Genomic DNA, 19737 nt, shown 5'->3' with positions numbered 1-19737 from the left:
TATTCACCGAATAATAGCGAACATTATTGTGAAATTGGAAACACGAAAGTGGTATATATGCAGTGAAGGGTTCATTCCATTGGTTTTGGTATATAAACAAAGGCAAATCAAATTCAATGCATCTTTCAAGTGCAACGGAAAGCTTTAACTTTCATCGTATAAAGAGAAATGATTTTATTTAAATGTCTTGTAAAATCTATTTTTCTACCACTTGATGATGCTTGAATTTTCAGATTTAAATCTCTCTGCAATCTGTTCAAACCGAACAAAAAGTAGCTCAGATTTGTATTCCGTTTTTACTTTGAAATTGAATTTCATGACATTTGTGAAAAGAATTTTTCATTAAAACCCTTTCCGGTTACGTCAATCCCGAGAAAATGCTCACCGCATATTGAACATTGCTTATAAATGCGTTAATTGAGAGAGCACGTACGTAGCTCGAGGCTTCATTTGGAAGTTAAAATAAATTATTTTCGATAATGATGAGTAGCTGGTGAAAATTTTTGGGTTGTGTGGAGGTGGGAGTGGGCTATTTAACCACAAACGGTTCAATTAAAAGCGAACAGAAGTTTCATTTCACTGCTTTCAATTGGTATGTTTGTACGAACAAATCATCGAAAATTGTTTATTTCAACGTCCAAATTTACAGTCCTAAAATAATATTGATATGCAGAATTAGCAACAGCTGGTCTTTATTGCATTGCTTTGTTGATGTTCATTAATAAAAAGCATAGATTTAGACGAACAGCTCGATAGACTCACCTGAAACAAACGTAACAATGTAAATTGCCGCGAAACAGCTCTTGAAGGAAATTAATTATGACTGTAGCAGGAATGTATGTCCAAGGATTAAATTTCTTGAAAATTTCAGGGACTTCACGAGACCGATATTTCCAGTGCACTCTCAAAAGAATAGCTAATCTATTCGAAATTTGGATATTTGCAAGCCATTTTTCGTATGTCGTTCCATCTCTTTGAGATGTTCATTTGACTTGACACATCAATAATTTTGTAACCCCATTAATATCACATAAATGAATTCAGTTCACTTCTGATAATAAAATTGATTTTGTTATAGAAAAGAAAAAATAATTAAATTTATTACATTGCCTTGCCTTGCCACAAAAGTAATAAGTCAAAATTGACTTGGAAAAAAATGTTAAAAGAAAGAAATTTATTAAAAGTTAATTTTAATTAGACAAAATGAAAAAACAAAATTTAAAAAGTTAGATTAAATTGTACATTACAATTTATGTGCGCGGTGTGAAACTTGAAATCAAAAATACTTAAACAAAATCATCCCTTTAATTGTCCAGTATTTTTGTAGTTTATTATGAGAAAGATTACGATTGTCACTTGTAATTATAGGTTGAAGTTAAACTTCGTAATTTTAAGTAAAACTTCTGCATACCAAATGTATGGAGAGACTACTTAAAAATCGCAGGCTTTCTACTTCCTTTTATATTAAGTGAAAATCGAAATCTCTCTTGTCAATTTCTACTTTCATGTTTTTGTTCTAAATTAAATTTCTTCTGAAATTTTGTGTTGAGTACTTAATTGTAAAAATAAATATTTTTTGTATATAAATTGTGTTCCTAAATGCATATTTTTATCATGTTAAATTTTACATTCGGAATTTATACATTTAAATCGACTAAGACTATTTATATTTATTGAATTTAAAAAGAAGAAGAAAATGTGAGGGAGAAAGAAACAACTTATACAAACTTTATCGACTTTTACATTACAACATACAACCTTTAAATACCGAAGGTAATATAAAAATGATAAAATATCTGCACAATAAAACTTAAGTCAATTTAAAAAAAATGGAAATGGTTGTTTTACTTAAGAGCAGTTGATGCTTCGTCGAACAGTGAACAATTTATCTGTAACCTACAGTTGTGCGCTTTTTATTGCTGATCTGATAGTAATTAGTTTAAGTCCGGTTTGGTTCCAGGTTAACCTGTAATTATCTACAAATTTGTATGAAAATTTCTAAGAATTTCAGGCCAACCAAAGAGTTGGGCCATATAATCTAAATGATCTTCCTAAAAGTTAATTACTTATGTCACTTCGTTCAGGCTACAACTCGCGAAATTAACTAAAAGCAATCGTTCAAGACATGTACGAAACGAACCACGGTGAGCCCGAAAATTTTTTTATTCAACCTCTCGTGGACATGAAATGTTTTTAGTGATTTTTGCAGAGGGCGGCACCACGAGTAAGAATAACATAACCAGAAAATATTTCGATGGGAAAATTTTTAATTAGATCGATTTTTCGTTTTTTGGGACCTGCAAGAAGCTTCGAAGACTGTTTGAACCCTACTGGTGACTTGTTTGATCACAAAAATATAGTTACTGTTTAGGTCCAAGCTTTACACCGATACCAATCATGACATTCATGACTAATAACTGTTGAATTTAGGAATTCATATTTCAATGTTGTTCATATGGACATATCGGTCTAGTCATATTGTTGTACATAGTCGTAATCATATGTGTCAATAAATGTTCTTCTTGTTTGTACCTCCACCGGGTAAAGATCGTCTTTTATTTCGCTGTGCAGAATCATCAAATCTTAACAGGTTATGGGCCCAGGAACGCGAAAATAAAAGTCGAAAAGTGAAGAACAGAAGCCGCAGATCGTCAACAAATTGTTTTTCGAAATCGTTTACCGGCATGGATAGTGTGCGATTGCGGAGAAAATTTCTCGATTTCATCGAATCAAAATGGATGTGAACAATTTGAAGGCTGGTGGATCTGCGAAAATGGTGCGAACTGTATTGGACTGCGAGGAAACGCTGAAAAGAAAACGACAGAAGGGCTTAACACAAAAATCATGGATGGATGGTGCTGTGTGAGAAGGACTCGGACGACGAAAAAGGTAAAATCCGGCGTGATTTTACAAGGTTTTTTTTCGATCACACCGAGTGAATCAAAGGCAATCATCAAGGCGAAATTTTGTGTGAAAGCAAGGTCAAATTGGATCGCTCGATTGTTCAAATGGATGGTGGCGTGCCGTGTGAGAAGGATTCGGACGACGAAAAAGGTAAAATCTGGCGTGATTTTGGAAGGTTTTTCGGTCACACCGAATGAATCAACGGCGATAAGCATCATCAGGAGAAAATTGATGTAAAAGCGATAAAATTGGGTCGTTCAGCTGGCTGTTCAAATGGTTTTGGTCGTACAAATGGTGGCGTCGTATCGATGGACAGTGTACATGAAATTGAACAAGACAATCCGGAAAAATTGTGGTTCCGGCGAAATGAGGTTATGTTTCGGAAACCGCATGTTCAATTGGAATCTGGTCAATTAGAATCTCGTCATAAGAAGGATTTAGGCGACGAAGAGGTGTAATTCGGCGATGGAAGGTTGTCACGTTTCATCAGCTGTGTAAATCGATTAAATTTCGTCGCGCGTATGAGGACAAAATATCAATATCGGCGGTTACTTCGTTTGCCAAGAAGTCAGAAACATTGGAGTTATCCGAGACGATTCATTGTGTGTCTGCGTTTGGAGGCGAATCATGTGGTCAAAGAAGGGAAGTATTCGGTCGTATGAATCACCGGAGAAATGGCGTCTTTGATTGTAACGATGATTAGATCAAACTGGCAACATTGGGCGTGGCGATTATGCAAATTTGGAATACGATGTTCGGTACAATGACGACGAGCAATTGGGGTCTGAGATGAGAGATTCATTATCGGTAAAAGTGTCTGATCGAAGGATACGCTCAACGCTATTATTGTGTGAAGATTTTGTGTTTTTTTTATGTTTTGCAACATTTTTTCACAAAGAATTTATTTTTTACCTTGAATTGTGATGAGAAAGAATTTTTCCAATTCAGGGAGAGTTTTTCGTTAGTTTATTGACAAGAATTGAAATATTCATTCAGGGAGAGTGTTGAATTTAGGAATTCATATTTCAATGTTGTTCATATGGACATATCGGTCTAGTCATATTGTTGTACATAGTCGTAATCATATGTGTCAATAAATGTTCTTCTTGTTTGTACCTCCACCGGGTAAAGATCGTCTTTTATTTCGCTGTGCAGAATCATCAAATCTTAACAATAACAAACATCTTTTATGAAGGAAGATGTTACCATATTACAGTTACCATATTTTGTGTCACCAGTAGGGTCCAAACAGTCTTCCTAGCTTCCTAATTAAAAATTTTCCCATCGAAATATTTTCTTGCTATGTTATTCTTACTCGTGGTGCCGCCCTCTACAAAAACCACTAAAAACATTTCATGTCCACGAGGGGTCGAATAAACATTTTTTCAATCTCACCGTGGAACGTAAATATTCATGCAAAATCCGAGAAAAAATCCCCGAAGCGTTAAAATGTACATTCATAAAGTTCCTGTAAATTTGATATGATGAAATAGAAATTGACGCTCAGGTCAGGTATGTGTTTTATAAATAGAAACCTTGTAGAAACGTCAAGAGTATCCAAATTAATCCAAAGACCTTGAGAAGCTACATTTTCAGTAAGGTGTTAAAACAGCACAACCGTTAAATTTTACAATTTTGGATAAGAATCAACATTGCTAGTTCCAGGACATAGTCAATTCACAGGAAGGAGTTGCTGATTATAACAGGTAAAGTGCAGCAATGAAGAAACAAACAATATCTCAAGTCGAAAAAAGTTACCCTAGATGGCTGTATCAGACAAATGGGTCAGAATAAAATTTGATGCTACAAGGGACGCACGCAGTGGTACTCTCATTTCTCTTCTACAATTAAATGTCGTTTTTTGTATCAGAAATTGTGTTTAGCGACAAATTTTTTAATGGACTATTTACGGCCACAACCTTCGATTATAAATGTCCAGTGGTGATTGATACAAAGATTAAAGGAAAAATTGGTCAAAGTTGTGTCTCTTGCTCTTCATCACTACAATCAAACCAATTGTTTTTCGGTCCAATCGCTAGTGAAAACTAGGGTGTGTCGATTTCAATTTTTTTTTTTAGTCATTCCTGGTTCCGCTCTACCGCGATTAACCCTCGCACTAGCAATAATAATCAGCAAAAATTTTTTTTTCTAAGTCAATATAAGCTTGCACCGTCACTTTTTCAAAAAATTTCGAGCTACACGAGATACTTGGATTATGGATCCGAACCAAAAAAAAATCTACAGATGCTTTTGCAGAGTTTTCACTCTGTACGGCATCTAGAGGGTCCACTAGAACATACAAAAATTTAAAAAAGTTAAAAAAATGTTTTACTGTCATTTTGGTGTAGCACCAAGTTTCACCGAGGTGGAATTTTCAAGAATTTTGTATGAGAAAAAATCATCTCTTTTAAGTGAATGGTTTTCAAGCTATTGTTGTGATAGCTCATTTTGTAGGGTTTTCAATAGCGAATCTAGCAAGCGTACACTTTCGATAGGTAAATCTAAAAATTTATTGGTTTCTCTGTTGGAAGGCTCAAAAACGGGGCATTTTTACGAGTGTTTTCGAAAATATAACAAATTGACTTCTCTTAAAAAACTAAGTTTTACTATTTTCAGCTTTTAAATGTGTTATTCATGATTAATAATCGAATTTCTGTCAAAAAATTTTATTTACTCGCTGCATTTAAAATGTTAATTGTCTCCATACTCGTAAAAATGCTACGTTTTTGAGCCTTCCAACAGCGAAACCAATACATTTTTAGATTTACCTATCGAAAGTGTACGCTTGCTAGATTCGCTATTGAAAACCCTACAAAATGAGCTATCACAACAATTCACATACAAAATTCTTGAAAATTCCACCTCGGTGAAACTTGGTGCTACACCAAAATGACGGTAAAACATTTTTTTAACTTTTTTAATTTTTGTATGTTCTAGTAGACCCTCTGGATGCCGTACAGAGTGAAAACTCTGCAAAGGCATCTGTAGATTTTTTTTGGTTCGGACCCATAATCCAAGTATCTCGTGTAGCTCGAAAATTTTTGAAAAAGTGACGGTGCAAGCTTATATTGACTTAGAAAAAAAAAATTTTTGCTGATTATTATTGCTAGTGCGAGGGTGAATCGCGGAAGGGCGGAACTAGGAACGACTAAAAAAAAAAAAATTGAAATCGACACACCCTAGTGAAAACGCAATCCTCAAAGCAACCTCACTTCTCAAATTTTATTGTATTTTGGGGAGAACGAGGTTGCACATTTCAATTCTTTGAGGATTGTAATTTCACCCGGAATTCAGACATAAAACAGGCTTCACTTTTCCATAAGTTGTTTGGGTAAGTCAATTATTCTATTTATACTATTTATACATCGATGATTCCGAAAATTTGGTTATCAAACATGACCATTCTTATCTTCCTGATTTGATACACTGAAATTGTCTCGCGTGGTGACATATGTTATCGGTATTAGTAAAACGCAAGAAGAAGTCGCAAATTCACCAAACTTTTCGTTGTTACAATAATGTTCGAAAATTAGCAAATATAATTACTTCCCATTGAATTATCAACGTTGTCGGTCGGTTCTTTAAACTGCTGTTGAAAGTATTACTACACATATTTGCCGCGCCGAAATGGTTAATTCAAGATGCCTGTCGTATAAACGTCGCTATATTCTTTCAATTGTTTTGGTTTCTCTTTGTATAATTTTTGGTTTCGCTCTGTTTATTGCCGGCGGCGTTACTTACAGCTCAGATAGTTACGCAAAGGCCATACATGAACCAAAGTCATGTAAGGTGATGGAATCTAGCTACTATGAAACAAGATGTAGTAGTTTTCGCAGTACCTACGTTTGTTATAGACCGGTTTGATTGGTGACGTACATCATCTTTCAGGATAGTGTAACGGAAAATTATACACACGCAACAATCGAGCACGATGGATTTCAAAGACCTGCAGCTGCAGAAGCCAAACTAAACCATTACCAAGTAAGTGCCAGTCACAAATCTACCAAACCATCCTGTAACTAAGGCACGTTACTAAATTCTAAAATTGCGGCAATTGACCTTTTGATTGTTTGGAAGCGAATCTATGGGCCACGTTCTTACTTCGAAGTCCGATAAAGATTTTCTTTTGAGAGTAAAGGAATTGGCTGAGACAACCATTAATCGATGTGCTCTCGTTTTTAGATCGGCATGTCTTATTCGTGTTGGTGTAACGTCGTTAACCCATCCAAAGCTAGATGGGAGGAGCCCAGCATTTTTGTTGGTATGATGCTACTGATTGTCGGTGGTGTAGCAACAATTCTGTGCCTTGTTGGAATTTATGTCACATATCGGATACGTCGTATACTCAAGTCAGAGAATGAACAATTTTCTGTAGAGCAATAAAATCATATTTTAGACGAGCAGAAAATAGAATAAAAAACCAAAATAAAGCCGAATCTTCTTAAATTATGAGTCAAATAATATTTTATTACAAAACATCGCAATACTTGTTACTATAGTTTATATTCGTGTGTCTGCCGACGCTGCCGATAACAGATGCTATAAAAGTATAAAGGTCTGTAAAAGGTTAAAATAAAACTTGAGTAAAATAACGTACTCACAACATTCGATCAGTAAAAAAATCCTCTAAACCCCTACCTAAAGCCAACAGACAGAAATCATATTTCCGTTATAATTTGAATAGCCTCAACAGCTCACACAAAGATGTTACTACCATCGCTACTTTTTGTATATAAACAAAGCACCTAGCAGAAAAATATAAACTAGCAGAAATAGAAAAACATAGACTAGTAAGTACTTTAATATAAAGATGATTCTTACGCGAAACTTCTACGAATGTTCGTAGACGTAAAACGGATCGGATTTTCTTAGTCTACTCCTATAGTGTTCAGGAATTATACTAGATCGGTCGGACTGGTCGGACTTTGTCTGCAAAAATGTGAGCTGCGTTCTTTTTCGAAACACTTTTGTACGAAACAACTGTCAAAGTCCCCCCGGGTCGTCAAGTTCAATTCCTGAACTTAAACAGTGCATACACGAGAAACAAAAAAAAAAAATTATCACAAGTCGAAAAAAGGGCCTAGACGGCTGTATCATTCAAATGGGACAAATGAAACAATTTCTTGTCGGTCCAAAACGCATTCCTCAAACAAATTGGCCAACCACACTTCTCAAAGTTTTATGTAGTTTGAGGGGTGCACACACAACACATGCGCCACTTTTACATAAGTAATTTATGATAACTTGTTTTTGTAATTAAAATTGTTCTATTAACGATACCGAAAATTTGGTTATCAAATATGACAACCGTTCTTATCTTTCTGATTTGATCCACTGAATTGGTCTCTCGTGATGACATATGCTTTTTAGCGTTATTAGTAAAACGTACGAAGAAGACGCAAATTTACTACTTCGCGTTGAGTTGTTAACATTGTCGCGTTGGTCGGTTCTTTAAACTGCTGTTGAAAGTATTACTTTCATTACATCTGACATAATTTTTGCGTCGAAGGCATTCAATGGCTAATTCAAGATATTTGTCGTATAAACGTCGCTATACTATTTCAATTATTTTAGTTTCTATTTGCTTAATTTTTGGTTCAGCTCTGTTTATTGCCGGCGGTGTCATTCACAGCTCAGATATTCACGCAAAGACCATACACAAACCAAATTCATGTAAGGTGATGGAATCTAGCTACTATGAAACAAGATGTAGTGGGTTTCGCAGCAGTTATGTTTGTTATAGACCAGTTTGGTTGGTGACTTACATCATCTTTAAGGATAGTGTGACGGAAAAGTATATAAACGCAACGATCGAACATGACGGTTTTCGGATACCTGAGGCAGCAGAAGATAAACGAAATCAGTACCAAGTAAGTGCCATCGCTCCAATCAGTCACAACTCTACCAAACAATCCTGTAACTAAGTCACGCTACTAAATCCTAAAAATTGCAAAACTGATTGTCTGGAAGCGAATCTATGATCGACGTTCGAACTTCAAAGTCCAATAAAGATTTTCTTTTAAAAATTGAAGAATTGACTGAGACAACCGGAAGATTTGTGAACGTTTTGATGGAGCTAGCCGAAGCATCATAAAATCACTACATTAATCGATGTGCCATCTTTTTTAGATCGATATGTCGTATTCATGTTGGTGTAACGTTGATGACCGAACCAAAGCTAGATGGGACGAGCCCAGCATTATTATTGGTGTGATGATCCTCATTGTCGCTGATGTAGTAACAATTCTGGGTCTTGTTGGAATATGTTACACATATCGGGCACGTCGTATACTTAAGTTGGAAAATGAACAACTTTCTGTATAACAATAGAATCGTGTTTTAGAGGAGCAAAAAATAAAATTAAGGACAATTAAAAATAAAACAGAATCTTCTAAAATTATGAGGCAGACAATATTTTATTACAAAACATCCGGAATGTTGAAAACCGACTCATTTTTCTGTTTTGTGAGAATTTTGCACGTATTTTTATATGGAGCTTAAAAGAGCTTAAGTAAAACACATAAACAAAAAATGTGTCGGTTTTCAAAATTCCGTGCGTGTGTGTACTGATGTTCTTAGACTAATCATACCTAACCGAACAATTGGACTGGAAATTCTGAACCGAATTACGTAAAATTGTGGTATCGACATGAAATACGTTATATTTGATAATTTGCGCAAATGACGTATAATTTATCAAGATTCTGAAAGAGCAGGTTAAGATAAGACACCCACTAAGGCGGGTGACACCAACTTAAAAATTCAAAATTCAACTTGAACAATAGAAGATTACAGTACATGCACTGCATGCTGCGAAAATGATTCATTACATGAGGGAACAATTTTGAGATAAGAGCAAGCGCACAAGTGTGTTGTTGAGCAACAAGCTTCGGTAACTGTGAGACAAATGTAGAGTTTACATATCCAATCCGAAGGCGAATTAAGGAATCATGCCAGCCCATACATCTACCTTGGCTAAACCAAGGTTCTGAAAGAAAATTGTTTTCATTACACTAACTACGAAAATTGTAATTTTCATGCTTCGGGGCCGAAAATGAGGGCAATTTTTCGAATTTTCTCGGGTTTCCGGCCCTCTGCATGAAAACTCACATGTGCACCTGTTTAGGACGGTTGATTTAAGGCACTTTCGCTTGTAGACCTCACTTCGTTCGGCCTACAATCCGCGAAATTGCCTAAAATCAATCGTCCAAATACAGGTACACAATAGTCCTTCGGCCACGGGGCTGCAAACTTCGCACACGGTTGATTTTTTTTACTTTCGTCCCTTGTGATCCAAATAACCATTTCAAGTTAACTTTTCAAACAATATACATGTCTGAATTGTCAAGATTTGTGTTTCACCCCAATGAAAGTATATAACTTTCATTGTTTCACCCGCCTTCGTAAGTGTCTTAACATGTTCTTTCAGAACCTTGGGCTAAACACCTACTGAAGCAAGCTTCCGAAAGAACAGGTTAAGACGCCCGCCTTCGTAAGTGTCTTAGCCTGTTCTTTCAGAACCTTGTACTGAACGCCAACAGAAAAAAAAAACATATTTCCGTTATAATTTGAACAGCCTCAACAGCTCACATAAAGATGTCACTACCGTCCCAAAAATGTTTCTTTTTTCGTTTTTCAAAATTGACATTTCCTTTGTGTCATCTTTATTATTCATGAACACTTTTTATATGGCGGTGTATTTCTGATAGTTTATCGTTATCCCACATTAGTTTTGTTGATTAAAATTTGTTTAGTGCACAATTTACGATTTGATTTTGTTTAAGTTTTTGTGAAAATTCGAGTAAGTATATAGTGAATAGTGCGGTGTGCGTTTAACCATCTAAATAAAAATTCAATTGTAGCTTAAGGTGAGTGGACTCTTCAAAAAAAATGCATTTCACGTTCATTTTCATTTGGTTTCCTTTTTATCTGTGCGTAGCGAATCATTTCCATACATTCCACATCGATATGAATCATGTCTAATTTTGTGAATTTATCGTAAAAAAAGATAATTATTTCGGTTGAGTACGTACTCTTCGAAATTGGTTCGGTTTACTGGTGTAATATTGTCAATTTTTCTATTTATCATTTATCATGGTATTTATTTACAACAAGAGGATTGTAATCCTCACCATTTCAGTCGCATTTTTTGTTACATTAATATAGTTAGCTCGATCATTTCAACTCGTTTCGGGGCTAGTTTCATATTACTGCACTCGAACCTTAAGTTTTATTACAACTGACGGGTTATCAATTATGACACACATGTAAGTATAGTGTTTCTGGTATGGTTTCATCGGTCGTGAATGTAATCCATGGTCGTTCTTGTTGATAATCAATTTGTTGAACGCGTATTATAATTGTAGAGCACGGTCACGCTAAGACTTCAAAAGGAAAATTTGCTCGATATTTTAGTTCACTTCTTGTACTTTCCGATTACTCATACGATTCAATTGTACTATTTATAAAGAGAAACTTTAATCGACGTGTGCTCCGTGCTCGTTTGTCCTTTAAACTTGTAGACGACGATTTTTTTTTGGCGTGGGATAGAATTTTTTCCTCTAAGAATTGTGGAAAATTCAACGAACATATTTTGTCTGTATGGCAATGTGCTGCTAGCATGAGATTTATTTTTGAGTTTTTCTTTTCTTCAATATTCTGCAGAGAATTATAATTCTAAATATTTACGTTATCGTGATCGTTGATCGTGCATCGTACAGTTTTAATGAAGATTTCGAGTGTTTTTCCTCTTGCTACATTTATTATCTACTTGTGGTCGATTCAGAAACTCAAGACCATCAAAGGCTGAATTTAGCACCTGAAATTTTCATTTTTATTTACCATTTTTACGAGGACTTGTTACTAAACGGTTGATCTCTTCCTTCCTCAAGGGTGAACAAAAAAATAACAAATAAAGAAAATGTCTGACAAGGAAATTACAAACGTCGATGCTGAAAATGAAGTAGAATCTAACTATCAACCACCACCACAAAAGACAATCGAGGAAATTTTAGCTACCGATCAAGAGGACGAAAGTTTAAGAAAGTACAAAGAAGCATTACTTGGCGCTGCTCAATCCGAAAAAATTATTGTTGGTGAGTGAGGCAGTGCAGTGCCAGACGCTGTTGCAAATTCTAATCATTTGCCTTTGTTTCCTATTTTAGATGCCAATGATCCTCGCAAAGTCATCGTTAAGAAGTTAGCCCTATGTGTCCCCGGCCGTGACGATATGGAACTCGACTTGTCGGGTGATTTGTCGAAACTGAAGAAACAGGTGGGTGAACGGTTTTCCGATTTCGTGATATGGTTCTGATATTTTCGCCGTTTTTCTTGTTGTAGGTGTTCACTATCAAAGAGGGCATTCAGTATAAAATCCGCATTGATTTCATTGTTCAAAGAGAGATTGTTCATGGTTTGAAGTACGTTCAGAAGACATATCGAATGGCTGTGCCAGGTATGAACACAAGATTTTGTTTGTTGTTGAAAATGATTTTCGTTTTGACTTGTGGATAATCATTTGAATTTTTAATGCCTTCGTGGAACCGGATAGCTCCCGGTAATGATCTTATTCGTTTTGCTATTTTAAGTTCGAGGACTGTTTAGGTGGAGATTAGGCTAGAACAGTTTGAATCGTATTTTGCATATGGATACTACTTGAATGTCTTGTGATATTTCACCAAAACTAAAGAAAATAATCTTTTCCCAAACTCTTAAATTTTCGTTTTATGACCACGAAGTCAATAAAAATGTTAATAACTAACATTTTTATTGACTTCGTGGTCATAACTGTTGTCCCAATTATGGGCTGGTCCTACTTAGAAGTTTATTTTTGAGACAGAATGGACAAAGTGCGTTTGTTGTTATATGTAGATTTATTATGTTTAAAGAAGACTTCAACCATAACTTGAACGTAATTTTTATCAGAAAGAGTTTATCGTTATATGACCACACAGTACATTGTACCGAATTATTATGAATTATACTAGCAGACCTTATCAACATGACCACCAGTGATATCAACGCTAAAACTATTTTTTTTTTCATTTTTTTTTTCATGTCAAGTTGATAAAATGACTCATATGGTCGGTTCCTATCCGCCGAAAGCAGAAATACAAAGCTACTTGACACCATTCGAGGAGGCACCTTCAGGTAAGACTTTTTTTTTGTTGCACACTTTGGAGTTTGAACTTGATGCAATTTGATTCAATAACACTGAGGGATCTTGGTATGTTAGAAAGAGGCATACATGTACTTCTTCGTGGTGAAAAGTCCGTAAATTTAAAATGTCTTCCTGTTCCTTCTCGTGATGGGAAATCGAAAGCGATGTTAAAAACCTCGTTTTGTCTGAAAGATTTTCGAAAACATAAAGATGCGGACAAAATAATGATCAGCCAACGCAGGAAATGAGAGTCGATGCGTAATGATATCAGTCATAACATTAAGGCTTACAGGAAGCCGCTTCCTGTCGGGTCAGGTCAACCAGAAAATTTCAGGTCAGGTCAAATTTGACCTGACAGGTTTCAGGTTGACCTGAAATTGTTGCGGTACAAAAATGAAAAACTTAAAAACTTTGATGATAAGTCTTTTGAGAAAATCTTTTGTAGAGAAATTTTCAATGTTTACATATCAACAAGTATTCACTCGTTGAATCATTGACAAATGTGTTTTAAGGTAACTGAAATTAAAGGAAGTTTAGTCGGTAGTGCTCAGTCATCAGTATTTATTACCAAATATTTCGACTACGTTTCATAGTCATTATCAATGGCAATCACCAAAAAACATTTTGGTTACAAAAGTTATCCCAAACTTAACTAAACTAATTCATCATACCCTACGGGTTTCTCACAATTACATTGTTATCGTCATTTATCGTAAAAATTCATTGATCCTCTCACACTGAAAGTAGTTCGAGAACAATAAAAATCATTTTCCTGCAACCTTTAACGTGCTTCTTTCTTTAATCTAAAGAAACTGATGGAGCGAGCTACTCGGCGAAGTGTTCAAAATTGCCTTCCATTGGGAAGAGTCACAATGGACACTGTCGCCAGTACAGCACTGGCGGCCACTCAAGATGTGGATACTTATATGCCCACAGTGACCTATTTCTTTCTTTAATTGATTTATTCTCTTTAATTTGGTTGACTACGAAAAGATCACACTTGTCATAGTGCTTTCTAGTTATAGTGTACATCGACCACATACGTAGTTCTAACATGAGTGAAGCACTTTCGGGGAACTCAATTTCTTGCAAAACCAGCTTGACAACAAATCTAAAAGTCTTTTTAGCATGAAAATTTATGTCTTATTGTCTCAGCTTATTGGTCATGACCAGCAAATAACTCTTCTAGCAATCTATAAGCTGATAAAAATTAACTAAGTCATTAATTTTAGCTTTTTATAAACAAAAGCGATGAAAACAACTCAGCGGCAAGAATAAAGGTATCAGTACACATTCCCGGGCTCTAGAAAAGTCATATTATATGCGAAAATATGTATAACAACTTTATTCAAAGTAGTTTAACTTTCACCCGAAATTCAATTTCAGGTCATATCAGGTCAACTTGACCTGACCCGTCGTAAGCCTTACATAAGATATGACCAAAGAAGTTTAATTTGAAAGTAGTCTTCAAAGTGTGTTCATACATTCGAGCGTAGAAAGCTGTTAAGGATTCTGCCCGCTTACGTCTTTGCTATATATACGACCATAACCTGGCCTTGACACTTCACATACCTATTAAGCAATACATTACCTGTTCCGTGACTAACCCTATTTCAAACCGAAATAGCTCCAAATCTGCATTTGTTCCACTGGAAAAGTTCCATTAACGCTGCTCTAAGAAAAGTCATTCTTGAAATATCAGTCAAGGACATAAATCACCTTCGACACATCAATGATCCTATTTACTTCAATATATTTAGATTTTTTGGAAGTTTCTTAGGTAAATTCATACAAGCGACAAGCGTATTGCGATTGCCGCAATAAGCTGTTACTGTGGAATCTGTTACTTCTTTTGTTTAAAGTATCTAAGTCTAAGAAGTCTAATGCTTGATGGAAAATCTGTTATTTCTTTTGTTTTTACAATAGGTTTTGCTATAAAACATAACTCTGGCGAGAGCTCATATTTATATTTGTAGTCGCTGTCGATAACGAATGACTATCCGTTTCTAAACGTTTTAATATAGTTTATTGTTGAGCAATTTTGCATTCTTTTCATTTCCTTTTGCTTATCCAGCAAACAACAAACGACAGTCTCCACCATTGCTTCAATACACATTAATAACACAAATATATTCGCTTCGGAAGAATAAATTGGTAGCCTTTATGTCCATAATTTCATTTAGCAATCATAATAAAAAGGAAAAACCCTTTTCAAAAATAGCTTCATAGAAGGAGAAAATCCCAAGAGGAAATGGCTATAACACCAAAATAATTCGAATAATTTCACACCTTACGCGCAGTACATGATAAACATAAAGCAATAGACACTCAATTTTATGAAGTTGTTGTTGACGAAAGAGTTAGTTATATTTCGATCAAACGGTGGACAGGATGTATAATCCAGATAATAGAGAATCGGATTGTGTTTGTTGCACCTGGTGTGGCAGTTGTTTTTGGTGGTTTATCAGATGTGGAGACATCTACAAAGTTTGTGACTATGAGACAGGCGAAACGGAAGATTACTAATAGCCCGCTGAATTGGCTAGTCTACGTCCAATTTATTCGCAATGTAAAACCGAATACAATCCAAATTTTATGTTCAATTATTCATTGTGTGAAAATGTGTAAAATAAAATAGTCACGAAATCGCAATACATTCGTTTTCAATCTAAAATTCCATGTCGTCACTTGTCTGTCTGATGATATGCCATTGCCATATGGTTGCAATTTAATTCGTTGTTTCATTTTCCCAAAGAATATTATTACGTAGAGGCCAATTTGAATTTCGCAAAATAAATAATTTTGAACTCAATATGCCACTTTTGACACGAATGATGGATTCCTCGAATAAACATTCACTTCTTGTTTGTTTTCATACTAATCGTCGGGTCGGTATCATCTACTTACCCAGATAACACATCTGAAATAAACGGGTACATTAAGTGTTCACCAAAAACTACGCCAGCAGGACGTTTCTCACGCTTTTTCGATTATGAGCTGTGGAGGTAAAATTTGACTGCCAACAGTCGGGAAAGATATCTTGCCACATCCAGATGTGCACAGCTTCACAGAACAAACATTAAATAGCTCATAGCCCTGTTTTGCTTCCTTAGAAGCCAATACATCCGGACAGTGACCCTGTTTCGGCCACAACAACCTAGGTCTGTTGATTCCAGCTTGTAACATATAGATTTAGATATATTGAGAAGAACGTCACATCGAACAAGTTTAGTTGTGCTGACTGGGTTTTACATTCAGCTGTACAACCGTGGTATGATACAGAAAATAATTGATTTTAAATGAATTGGTTGATATGGTCGCCGACAAATTACTTCGTTGCTACATCCGTGGAATTAAAACATCGAACAATCGTATTCCATTTCATGCTATTCACATGCGATATCGACGTTATCATACACTTCACTACGTACGTGTTGTGCATATCGTAATGCTGTGCTCATGTGAAGTTGTGAAACGAATTATTTGGAGTGGTATGGCCGGATCTTACGATTCCTTCCCCATACATATACTGATTGTAACGACGATTGTTCCTTACACAGAAATATTTTATGTTTTCCCCTATATCAACAACAAACTAAAAAGACGGTGGTTAGCGGTTCTCTGAATCGATAATGCATTCTCATTAAACATTAATGAGAAAGCCGTGCTCTTTCGTCCGACCGAAAAGAAAATGTCACCGCACCGGGAAAATGTAAACGAAAAAGTTTTTTGTTTTATTCCATTTAACATTAAATTACGCTCAGTGCTTCAATACAAATCAATGTGGGTGGGTGGGCGAATAATAACTTGAAGCTTATATTTATGCCATTACCGTTAATTCTAGTTGGAAACTAGGAGTGACTGTGTATATATGTGCATGTGTAATGTCTTATTTCTATACAATCAAAACGATTAACTAAATTACGGTAAAACATTAGCATATGAAACGCTCTCAACACAACTATCAATGTGGGTGGGCTATTTCCCGGAAATTTTCCATTTGTAGAGTAACTCGTGGCAACTAACATTAATGATATTCGAACAATAAACTTCAGTAACTTTTTAATGGGTCATACAAAAAATAATTTATGAATTCCCCGTAGGGTTCAATTACGTGACTGTAAGTTACTACAGTTCCAAACAGAAAAATTTAAATTTTTCAGTTGACCATTGTGACCATATAGGTGCGCCGGAGATTGTAGGGTTGAAAAGTGGTATTTTATCGACTTGATTAGAGGCATTGGAAACTTTTTTTAAAGAAGTTTGCCTACTTTTGTTCTCTACAGGGTTGCAAGTGACCCATTACGCGGCTAGGGAAAACAAGAAAATTGGTTTAGGTTTCAAAAGCATGTGAAATCCAATACAAAAATCCGGATAAAAATGAAAAGTTTGGCTTACATGTGTTAATTGTCCTCGGCTTAGCCTCGGATCAATAAAACGCACACGAAAATTCTTCTTGTCAACTTTTTATCCATTTGCTATCCTTTTTTATACACACGAAAACGAGACTTCATTTTTATCACCAGTTATGTAATCGATTTTATAAGTCTAATTTGGGATAAGACCAGCATTACGTATCAGCTCGGAGTGCTAGTTTGATATGCATTTATATCCAAATGTTTATTTTGACGATCTGGATTATGATCCTCGCTCTCAGCTTAGGATTACAATCACCAACTCGTCAAAATAAACATTTGTACACAGGTGCATAATATTTGTTACATGCCGAGGGCGTCTAAAGTGGTGCTTTACACATGAAAAGTACGGTTTTCGACACATGAAGCATGACTACTTCATGCCTTGTTTGCTGCAAGTAAGGGAATTTTGGAATTGTTCTTGTAATTATTTCTTTCCCTTGCAAGAAAAGTTGTATTACGTGTCTGTCTCGTACGATTAATCTTAGGAACATTCGCTCACTCGGTTCGGGCTACTGCTCGTGAAATTGTCTAAAATCAACACATTACAATACATAAGTAACTAGCCACTTGCCGAAGGTCCCTTTCCACATCGTCATTTTGTTTCTTGGAACGACATAGTGCATTTAAAGATCAGCTCAGTTCTCGCTCCAAATGGGGTAGGGTAATCTCGCACACCACACAAATTCATGGTGTGCGAGATTCACCTCTAAGTGGTGAATCTCGCACAGTCATGACTTTTCGTTACATGTCGTAAAAGGACGCATACTATGATCGCGTGTGCGAGATTCCCCGACACCCTCCAAATGTGCTTTCTTCAGAACCAGGGAATTTAGGAATTTTGGTTAACGAATAATTTCCTTTTAACAGGTATGATGGCTCGAGGTTCGTATTCCGTTACATCATTGTTTACGGACGATGACAAAAACGAACATCTCAAATGGGACTGGTCCTTTGAAATAAAGAAAGATTGGTAAATTCTCACTGCAAGACACACGCGAGGTATATTTACCGAAACAAGGAATTAAGGTTGTTCATTAAAATGCATACACTATAATTAATTATTACTATACGATGTATCGCGCTGCAATTAATAAGTATTTGGTTTTTCTGTATTATTTTTCAAATATTCGCGTTTGCAATTTTTGTCTAAATTTCTTTTTTTTTGTGACTGATGTATTCCATTTTGTTGTTTAATTATTTGCAAAAAAAAAGTTAAAACGTGATAAGCGGTGCATTTATTAAAAAAAAAAAGTTGCCTGTAGATCAATTGTTTCGATTTTGATTCCAATTTATATAAATGAAATGAAAAGCAATAAATAATTCAATTTTTGAAACGAAAATGTTCACCACAAACATTTCGTTTTCCTTATAAATAATGTTGTTCGCAATCTTTTAATTTGTTTGTAACTATAAATACAATTCAATGCTTCCAAAAGTATTATCGATGTCAAAAAGAGAAGAAGATGTAGTTTCTATACCTTACATTAATTATAACAGACAGACAAAAACGTTTATTCTTCTTAATGAAAATCAAAATGCCTTACAATAATAAGTATATTAAACAGTGTGCATGTATAAAGTCCTGAAATAAAACTTACATTTTTCATCTAAACATTGTTAAACAGTTTTCATTTAATGCTCGGAACATATCGACTGCTTGCGAACCTGACCAGTAAGAACCTGAACTTGTTCTTCTTTATTTATTTACTTTATTACGTCAACCGTTTACACTAAAGCTTTATAACTGCAACTTTGCTTAAAGTTACATTTAATCAAACTGATTCAAGCGATAGAATTGAAAGACAAGACGAACAAATTTCACTACTCCAAATCAACTCTTAAGGCGAGTCAGGAGTCACAATACGTAGAAACATTGAAATCGAGAAAATCAAGACCAAAGGCAGATCATTGTCTCTGCAATCAATCAAGCATCACCAAGGCACAGCGAAGACAGTCCAAATTGGCCAACAAAGGTTGATGGTACCATTGATCTAATATTGAGTCGCAAAAGCATACCTAGTGATCATGTCGTCATACAACTGAGAAGAGACATTGAACATCCTGTTGACCAGCTGGTCGCAATAGGTCCAATGGTAACTAACGACAAAGAACTCATTCAGCCTCAGGTGTGTTAAGGCGACCAAGAATGTTCGAAAACAAACAGAACGCTCAGATTGAAAGCATTCTGCGCCAGGGAGACTCCAGACTTATCGATCGACAACGTTCGAAGTAAGGAGTTCTCCAAGTTTCTCAATA

The 19737-nt window shown here is 35.5% G+C and overlaps 1 protein-coding gene across 3 annotated transcripts; it reads left to right on the top strand.

Moving 5' to 3' along the window:
• Positions 1-10559: 10559 nt before the first annotated feature.
• Positions 10560-19097, top strand: LOC119074213 (rho GDP-dissociation inhibitor 1). Of its 3 annotated transcripts, none has more exons than XM_037180212.1 (7): positions 10563-10772; positions 11796-11999; positions 12069-12178; positions 12244-12358; positions 12455-12460; positions 12967-13053; positions 18349-19097. In XM_037180212.1, the coding sequence occupies exons 2-7, from the start codon at positions 11825-11827 to the stop codon at positions 18453-18455; spliced, it is 600 nt and encodes a 199-aa protein (XP_037036107.1). In that variant the 5' UTR covers positions 10563-10772; positions 11796-11824; the 3' UTR covers positions 18456-19097. The 3 variants fall into 3 exon arrangements, with proteins under 3 accessions (XP_037036109.1, XP_037036107.1, XP_037036108.1); XM_037180213.1 differs by lacking the exon at positions 10563-10772 and adding an exon at positions 10965-11175; XM_037180214.1 differs by lacking the exon at positions 12455-12460 and having other exon boundaries at positions 10560-10772.
• Positions 19098-19737: the final 640 nt, after the last annotated feature.

This window comes from Bradysia coprophila, unplaced genomic scaffold (genome assembly GCF_014529535.1).
Source record: "Bradysia coprophila strain Holo2 unplaced genomic scaffold, BU_Bcop_v1 contig_145, whole genome shotgun sequence".
Classification (NCBI taxonomy): Eukaryota; Metazoa; Arthropoda; class Insecta; order Diptera; family Sciaridae; genus Bradysia; species Bradysia coprophila.
This window is presented reverse-complemented; position numbering and strand designations above follow the sequence as displayed.